Raw genomic sequence first — 8,965 nt, forward strand, 5'->3', positions numbered from 1 at the left:
TATATATATATATATATATATATATATATATATATATATATATTACAGCATTATTGATATACTTTATTTAGTGTTATTTTTATATGTTTTGAGTTTTCACCAAACACGCCTAATAGTGGAAGAAAAATGTGGGGAACCCACTTTATTTGATTGTCACAACAGATTCAATTAGAAGAGCATATTTAAAAAATAATTAATTTAAAAGAATTTGTTAGAAATTTACTTTTCTTCTACTATATGGTTAAACATTAATGAGAGAATATTTTTATTTTTTATTTTAAATTTAAAATATTTATGGTATTTATTTTCACTTCAAGTGCAGGATTTATATTAGTTATAAATTGTTATTTTTAAAAAAAAATTAATTACTAATAAATAATGAGATATACCATTCTATTTAAATTAATGAAAGAATAATAATCGTATAAAATGATAAACTAATAATTTAAAATAAATATAGTAGCTATCGTTTGATTTATTTGTGTTCCATAATAAATTGTTTGTCAGTCGCCTCTCTTTCTCATATTCTCGCTCGCCACTCTCCCTCTCTCGATCGCCTCTCTTGATTTATACAATAGAGCAAAAATTGTATAAAGCAAGAAAAAATTGTATATAAACATACAAATGCATATATCTTCGTCCTATACACTTATAATTATAATGCAAATATTTTCCTGTCCAATTTTATATTGACTTGCTCTCTTTCTCGTTTTATACATACACAAATAATACAATTGATTTGTATAAGTTTTTGCATTTGTATAAGGATATTTTTTTATAATGTTCATTTAGACATATACAATTGCATAAACGTATACACATACATAAGTTGAAATCTGTTTGTATAATGTATATATACAAAATCATACACCCAAACTAAGGACGAATCTTCACTATCTAATTATACAAACAAATGTTTTCTCTTTTCTCTTTACTTTATACAATTTCTTCTGCACTATATAAATATACTAATTATACAATTCACCAAACAGCGATTCATCCGTAGTTTATAAACAGATGTTTTCTCTTTTCTCTTTACTTTATACAATTTCTTCTTCATTGTATAAATACACTTATTATACAATGCACCAAACAGCGATTCATCTGTAGCAAACTACAATTTTGCTACGGAATGCAATTTTGAAAAGTTTGTCATCGCATAAAATTAAGAATTTTATATTTGCTATATGTGAAAGTTGTCCAATGATTACAAAATATGAATAATTGTATAGAATGACAAACTAATAATATAAAACAAATATAGTAGTTATCCTTTGATTTATTTGTGTTCCATAACAAATTATTTTTCAGTCCTTCTCTCCCTCGTATTCTCGCTCGCCACTCTCCCTCTCTCGCTCGCCTTTCTCGCTTTATACAATAGAATCATATAAATTGTGTTTTCAATTGTATAAAGCGAGAGAAAATTATATAAACTCATGCAAATACATATATCTTCGTCCTATACACTTATAATTACACAATACAAATATTTTCCTAGTCTTTTTTGCATGTCTTTCTCGTTTTATACAAATTCAAATTGTATATAATTTCTCTCTTTGTTGTTTTATACAATTCGATTCAATTGTATATTCCCTGCTCAAGTCTCTTTTTGTCTTTCTCTCTTTTTCATTTTATACAAATTCAAATTGTATATAATTTCTCTCTTTCTCGTTTTATACATTCAATTCTGTCTTTCTTGCTTTCTCGTTTTATACAATTCAAATTGTATATCATTTCTCTCTTTCTCGTTTTATACAATTCGCTTCAATTGTATATGTATAGCGAATTATACATATATAAATTTGCTATAGAGTACAATTATGTAAATTTACTATAACGAATAAATATAAATTTTATATTTGATATATGTGAAAGTTGCGCTACAAAGTTTTATTGTTCATTCTCTTTTTAATTTTCTTTCTAATTTCATTCTATTCCATAACACAATAGAATTTGAATTATTGGAGGGTTAATTATCCTTGTATCTCCAACTTCACCTTTTTTGAAATTTTGGCGACTATCACAGATAGCTTTTACTGTTCTCCCTTAAGCAAAGCAACCAAATTCAGCACACTCACAATTCAACAAATAATGATGGCTGCCGCCACAGCTTCTGCTACACTGTTCTCTCCATTTCTTCCTTCCCCAGGTTCGGCTTTTCCTACATTTCACTCCAAATCTTCCCTTTTTCTGTATTTTTATGCTTAATTTGTATTGGTAATGTAGGATTTCATGAGTCATATCGAAGCCTAAATTGGAGAACCCACAAGGTATTTCTGCTTTCTTGACGTTTTTTTCGGTTAGATTTTGATAAGATAGACAAAAAGGAGTTGATTATCTACTTGAGTTTATGTAGTACACATGGTGTTCGACGAAATGCTTCAGTGAGAACGAAGGCTCTGTCTTTATTTTGTTTTTTCTTATTGCTGAAAAGACTTTTTGGTTGCAGAAGCAGATAGCGAGTAAAGCTGGTACTGTTAAAGTTACAGCTAAATTTGAGCTGAATCCTCCACCTTATCCTATGGTATTTATTGTTCCAACTTTCAAACAACATCGAATTTTTTTTATCAGCGTCTGTTTCTTGAGTTTAAATTGATCACACTATTTTGTGTTCTTGTTCTTTTCTTGTAGGATTTGCATTGCTTCCCTTTCAGTTGTTCTGTTTTTTTTTTCTTTTTGTATTGGGATATGCTACACTTGAGCTGGGGTCTTTCGGAAATTTTACACCAAATATAGGATTTGGTATAAAATTTGGTGTTGGGTTTGAGATGGTCTCAAGTGGGATTCCGTTGGGTATGTTGTTGTTGTTAACTACATCCTGACAGTGTTTCTATTATAGAAGTATTTTGACGGTGAGCTTTGGTTAGTAATCTGATTCAGTTCCAAAATTGCTGAAGTTTATGGATTGGGAAAATCAAGTCTTGGAATGATGGACTCCAATCGTGAGACCACAAAATATGCCCCTTACTCCAGCTCTTCTCACCCTTCCCATTTCCCCATCGGAAGAATGATAATGCTTCAGCATGTGTTTTTCAAATGAATGATAGACATTTGTCCAAAGAAGAAGAAATCATGACCCTTTGCCTGTTAGCTTAGTTCTCTTTTAATATGCTTTAGACATTTTACATGTTTATATCATGATGTAGAATGCTCTAGAGCCTCATATGAGCCGGACTACATTTGAATATCACTGGGGGAAGCATCACAGGGCCTATGTTGACAACTTAAACAAGCAAATATTCGGAACAGAATTGGATGAACTGACGCTAGAGGACATAGTACTTATTACATATAACCAAGGCAATCTCCTTCCACCATTCAACAATGCTGCACAGGTGAGAAACAGACAAGTAGATCCCCCACCCCCCATCCTCACCGTTTGTTACCTTCTTGATGGGAGTGCGATGTCTATTTTGGAGAACAGAACTGGAATCCCTCTAGTCTTCTTTTATCATTCAGCTTATCAATTTATTCTTCATCAAGACTACACATTTTTAATTTACAATTGATCCAAGTGCATTCCAATTAAACCTTATGGTTGTGAATTATAATGTTATTTATAATACATATTTTGGTTAAGATCACAGTTAGGTGTTGAGAATTGCATAAAAGTTCTACCAATAAGTGAAGAAATATCATAGAGAAGTTCAATGGATCGATAGTTTCATGTGTTTTGGATGATATTCTCCATCTAACTCCAGGCCTTTTACATCCCCCTTGCCCTCTCTCTATACAGGCTTGGAACCATCAATTCTTCTGGGAGTCTATGAAACCTGGTGGAGGAGGACAGCCATCTGGTGAACTATTAAAATTAATCAACAGAGACTTCGGCTCCTTTGAAGCATTTGTTAAAGAATTTAAGGCAGCTGCTGCAACACAATTTGGTTCTGGGTGGGCTTGGCTTGCATGTGAGAAATTATTTACCTTTTATCTACATACTTACTTGTTCCTGTAATCCTGATTGTAATCTTAATACTTCTTCTACTCACTTTGAAGACAAAGCAAATAGACTTGATGTAGGAAACGCGTCAAATCCCCATCCTTCCGATGAGGACAAAAAGCTTGTGATTGTGAAAACACCTAATGCTATAAACCCCCTCGTTTGGGATTACTCGGTGAGTAGAACTGCATTCTTTTCTGTTGCCTTGGTGGAGGTTTCAAATTCTAGTATGGTAGTTAAATTCATGAGGTGAATCTCACAACTATGTCTTATTGGATGCAGCCACTCCTAACTATAGATGTTTGGGAGGTAAGCAGAACGTGCTCTTTTGTCAATATATTTGATTCATTTTGGTCCACATCTTTTTGCATTTTGGTGATTGTAATGGTTATTGATACCAAATCTAATTTTCTTAATCTTTTATTTGAAACTGCAGCATGCTTACTATCTGGACTTCCGGGTAAGCCTAGCTGATAAAATTACTTAAATATGTCCTGTATTTTCCTATAGAAAAGATTGTGCTGGTCTAATGGGTGCATTGTCATCTCTTTTCCTCTAGAATCGGCGCCCTGACTACATATCAATCTTTATGGAGAAGCTTGTATCATGGGAGGCAGTGAGTTCTAGGCTTGAAGCAGCTCAAGCTCAAGCTGCTGAGCGGGAAAAAGAAGAAGAGAGGAAGAAGAGAGAGGAGGAAGAGGAGTATCAAGATGGTAATGAAGTTAGAGAGATGTATGTGGAAACTACAGATTCTGAGGCAGACTAAGTTGTGTTATTCCTCAAGTTCAGTTTTGGAAATGGTATCAAGTCAATTTTGCAAAAGCAGATAAAGCTGGGTTTTGATGTTAGAAGTGGATGTACTATCTGAGAAGTACATGTATAGTGAAATTCATCTGATTTTGATTCTCTATAATTGCTCAGTACATCATACTAATTTCGAATGATACAGAAAGCTTTCGATGTTGCAGGTGCTAGAAAGAGGTTCTTTTATTAGATAGCATTAAGCTTCAGCTACTACTGAAAAAATAATCTTTGAAACAATATAATTCTCATCACTGAAGTTTGGAGGTAACAGATGAAATGGCATGTAACCATGTATACATTAGGAGAGTTTGTCCCCTGCATTTATTCATGTGATGCAGGACTAAAAACAGGTAACACCATGCATGCACAGGGATAAATCTGTTGAAAATCAGGAAGAATTTGTGGTTTCCAACAGATACAGAAGAAAAAGAAGAGTGAACAGGTACAAAGACTCTATTTAACCGGTCAGAGCAGCATTAAGGGCGCTGTGTACATCAACTCCAATCTGGGCCTCGGCTTTCTCTTCGTCAGTTGATGCAGTGTTTAGCTTCTGTGTGAACTCTGTGAGGCCTTTTTGAACCAAATTGGGATCGATTTGGTCAAGTGGCACAGCTTCAACAGCAACTATATCTGCGAAAGAATTTGCATGAACAAATGCAAACCCACCACTCACAAAGTACTTGGTTACATCGTTGCCTTCGTGAACTGATAAGACGCCAGGCTTCAGCTCTGCAATTGTGGCAACATGTCCAGGCAAGACACCCATTTGTCCTGTAGTAGCGGGGATGATAACCATATCAACCTGCAATATGTTTGACGAGAAGGAATAAACATCTTGGGCTTCGATTTTCAGATGATGTAATCCATGCACATTCTTCATATCAAAAAGTTATCTCGTATCACATGATACCAAATATGACATCCAGCCACAGCATTAAAATTGAATAACAAAATTATAGATTGATTCAGGCAACATTTATAGTTGCCAATCCAAAACATAATAAATGCAACAGTCAGATACTGGAATGTGTATTTAAGATTTCTGAAAATAACTAACCATTCACAATCAAAAGTAAACTTAGAAACTTCCAGACAGCAATTAACACCCAAGCTGATAAACTGTTGAGAAGTCTTATACAGCTCAAAAAGGCTGTAAGAACAGCTACTGTCAAAAAGCTTTAGATTTATCTTTTCCCTTCACTTGTAAACAGCTGGAATTTTTTGTTTTTTTTGTGTGTGGGGTGGTGGGGAAGCAATACAAGGTACAGTTTCGACCGCACCCAGTAGCTTTGGCGCAGCCTAGTATATAAGTTAAGAAGTGAATGTGTAAAGGAAATCTACTAAATATCAAATCCAGTAACTCAAATGGTCGTTGAGTTCAGCTGCATCTGGATTCATCAAGTTAGAATCGTGAATGCGTTTTTGACTTTTAAATACCGAACAAACATTCCATAAATAGACAAAGAAACTGTTCACTATTTCTTTGCAGCATAATCAAGTAAAAAGACATGTATCATTCATTCCTTTTGGAGGCCAATGTTGCAAGTAGAGCTTCTTGACTAGAATGCCGAAGACTTTTCTTTTTGATAAGGTACCTAAGCCAGCTGCTCATGGAATCAACAGACTACCAAATTGTCTTGACCAAAAAAAAAAAAATAGAAAAAGACTACCAAATTGTATTAAAATGAAAGTGCATATCATCAGTCATTTTTTCTTGTCAATACACAACCACCAAATCTATTCATCCCTAGAAAGTGACAAAGGAGCAGAGCTGCTATTTTGAAAATTTTAGATATGAGAAAGCTACTATTATTTATCAGTATCATAAGAAATTTCCTTGATCCAATTGATCTCTCAAAAATATCAATTAATCTGACAGCTGCTACCTCCTCTTTGGTCATGACTCATGATTTACTTGACCCCTTTTCCATTTTAGGATGTCCAAGTCACTTTAGCCATCTACTAGAATGACAAAAATTCCATCTTTCCAAAGCCAAAATAAAAAATGACTTGTGCTACTTATGGATTTGATATAGTGTTCACTCTATACTACCATACTTTCACATATTTCAACTACTATTATCTTAAACATGTCCCAAGAGAGTCCTTAGATCAAAATTCTTAAACTCCAGATGCTCAAAAGATGGATCAATTAGAAAGGAAATATACTAAGATAGAAAAATGAGGGTAGCTTGCCTAGCAGAAGAAATATATTACTTAAGCCTCATGATTCCAATTGATTGGTTGAGGTAATTGAGGTAATGCCTTTTCAAAAAATTAATACCTGTACTTGACAAGTTGAATGCACATAATATTGATGGTAGAGGACAAGCATCACTGGACATTTAAAAAACAGCAAAAGAAAAGATTGCAGAGCAGAAACCAAATTTTGTGCACTTAATAATTCTGTAGTCAATATGCCCACAGAAAGTTATTGTCCAAGAATGTATGGTTAAAGCAATGGGAGGGCCATATTGCTTACAAATAAGCCATTTAGCAAGAGCAAGACATAGTCTCTGCATCAAGCACTTGACTACCTGGTCTAAATATATCTCCCTTCAATAACAAGTCTTAACACCAAAACAATTGTAAGCTACTTGACTGATACAATTCTCCAATTTAGTAATTTTCCAGCTTTCATTTCCATGTCATTGTCAGTTAACAAAATGTGAATTTGGTAACATTCAAGTTCAAGCAACAAAACTAGAGTTTATCTGGTGCAAAATAAAATTTCTTTAAAATACTCTGCGGTTTATTGCAACTCAACCATTTCAACCTTTAAACACGAGAAAATTGACTAGCATGACATCTGCAAATCATAAGCTGATTGATCTTCAACATATCTCATGCATTTTAAGAATTAAGCAGCAACAACAACAAAAGTAATGGCTGTTTACAGTTGGTCGTGAGACTTGAAACAAAGCAACCACCAAACTAAATAGGAAAAACAACAGTAGTTTACAGTTGATTGTGATACTTGAAACTAGCAACCACCATCAATTCAACCCAGTCATTAGCATGGTAAAATTGGAATTATATAAATTCGTCTATAACACGCACACAAAGATCATTACTAGTCCAACAAATTCTCATTTTTCTTTGCATCATTAGCTTGTTAATTGTCAACAATCATTTTGAAAGGAAAACATTTAAAAAACAAATAACTTCCCAAAACTTCTTCAAATGAAAATGACCCTTTATACCAAAAAAAGTCAAAATAGAGAAAGCAACCAGAAAGAAGATAGAGATGATAGCATAAGGGAAGAATGAAAGATGTGAACTGCCAAGTAATCTAAAGTAACATGAAGAGTCATCCATATATCCCTAAGAAATGGTACAAAATTAGAGAGTGGTGGAAAACCAAATCAAAATTCTCCTGATTTCACCAAATCATTTCCAGACTTCCATCATAGAAATAAGTAGGAAAATTTAGAAATGTAAAAAAAAAAATGTTTGTACATTACCTCTTTACCGGAGAGTTCAGATGAATAAGGAAGGACAAAGTTGACACTGAGCTTAGAAGGGATAGATGACGGAGTTGCGGGCCTAGGTTTCATGAAGGCAGATGGAGTCATAGGAGGTTCCGTGTTGGGTATTACTTTCTTCCAAGAGTCCGAAAAAGTGGAATCAACGCTGTTCGCCGCTGGCAGGTCAGTTGAAAAAGGGCGGCGCCACGTCATCGTGGTGGCTCTAGTTAGGAGTCTAGAACTTTGTCGGAGCATGATTGTTGATGGTTCAGGGGGCGGAGGTCGGCGGCGATTGATCGGAAATGGTAGGGCAGGCGGGATAAGTGAAATTTGGGCTGTTGCAAAGAGGTTCAGGTTATTCCGGATCAAATTTACAGGCCCAAAGAAGGACCGCTAATACTCACGAATTTAGGGGGAGAGAGAGGGAAATTATCACTATTTAGAATTTAAATTTATATAATTAAATTTGACAAAATTAGGGTAGTTCATGGTTATGGTTAAAAATTAAATCAAATCGTAATTGAATCAAATCGATTGAGAAATTTGATATATGGTGTGATTTGATTAAGTTTGATTTTTAAATTTTGTAAATCGGTACTATTTGATTTAGTTTTAATTTTACTCAAATAATTACAAAAACAACCAAACCAGACCGAGAAATTATATGTATATATCTTATACAATTGTTTATATATTATTCATAAATAAAGTAAAAATATTTTGTTAGATTTTAATTAACTGAAGTCTCAATTTT

At 33.8% G+C, this 8,965-nt stretch overlaps 2 protein-coding genes across 2 annotated transcripts; one reads left to right on the forward strand and one right to left on the reverse strand.

Moving 5' to 3' along the window:
- Nucleotides 1-1,934: 1,934 nt before the first annotated feature.
- LOC107014733 (superoxide dismutase [Fe], chloroplastic) lies at nucleotides 1,935-4,900 on the forward strand. Its single transcript, XM_015214784.2, has 9 exons — nucleotides 1,935-2,149; nucleotides 2,227-2,270; nucleotides 2,450-2,524; nucleotides 3,147-3,335; nucleotides 3,737-3,908; nucleotides 3,997-4,115; nucleotides 4,223-4,249; nucleotides 4,377-4,400; nucleotides 4,500-4,900. The coding sequence occupies exons 1-9, from the start codon at nucleotides 2,092-2,094 to the stop codon at nucleotides 4,704-4,706; spliced, it is 915 nt and encodes a 304-aa protein (XP_015070270.1). The 5' UTR covers nucleotides 1,935-2,091; the 3' UTR covers nucleotides 4,707-4,900.
- Nucleotides 4,901-4,955: 55 nt separating this feature from the next.
- LOC107014735 (ATP synthase subunit delta', mitochondrial-like) lies at nucleotides 4,956-8,625 on the reverse strand. Its single transcript, XM_015214785.2, has 2 exons — nucleotides 8,209-8,625; nucleotides 4,956-5,546 (listed from the first exon to the last, which is right to left on the reverse strand). The coding sequence occupies exons 1-2, from the start codon at nucleotides 8,464-8,466 to the stop codon at nucleotides 5,202-5,204; spliced, it is 603 nt and encodes a 200-aa protein (XP_015070271.1). The 5' UTR covers nucleotides 8,467-8,625; the 3' UTR covers nucleotides 4,956-5,201.
- Nucleotides 8,626-8,965: the final 340 nt, after the last annotated feature.

The sequence above is a fragment of the Solanum pennellii genome, chromosome 3 (assembly GCF_001406875.1).
Source record: "Solanum pennellii chromosome 3, SPENNV200".
In the NCBI taxonomy this organism is placed as follows: Eukaryota; Viridiplantae; Streptophyta; class Magnoliopsida; order Solanales; family Solanaceae; genus Solanum; species Solanum pennellii.

Coding starts and splice junctions, on each gene's coding strand:
- LOC107014733 (XM_015214784.2), top strand. CDS start 2,092: ATGATGGCTGCCGCCACAGCTTCTGCTACACTGTTCTCTCCATTTCTT. Junction 3,336..3,736: donor CATTCAACAATGCTGCACAG/GTGAGAAACAGA, acceptor CTCTCTATACAG/GCTTGGAACCATCAATTCTT. Junction 4,116..4,222: donor CCCTCGTTTGGGATTACTCG/GTGAGTAGAACT, acceptor TATTGGATGCAG/CCACTCCTAACTATAGATGT.
- LOC107014735 (XM_015214785.2), bottom strand. CDS start 8,466: ATGCTCCGACAAAGTTCTAGACTCCTAACTAGAGCCACCACGATGACG. Junction 5,547..8,208: donor CTGAACTCTCCGGTAAAGAG/GTAATGTACAAA, acceptor AACATATTGCAG/GTTGATATGGTTATCATCCC.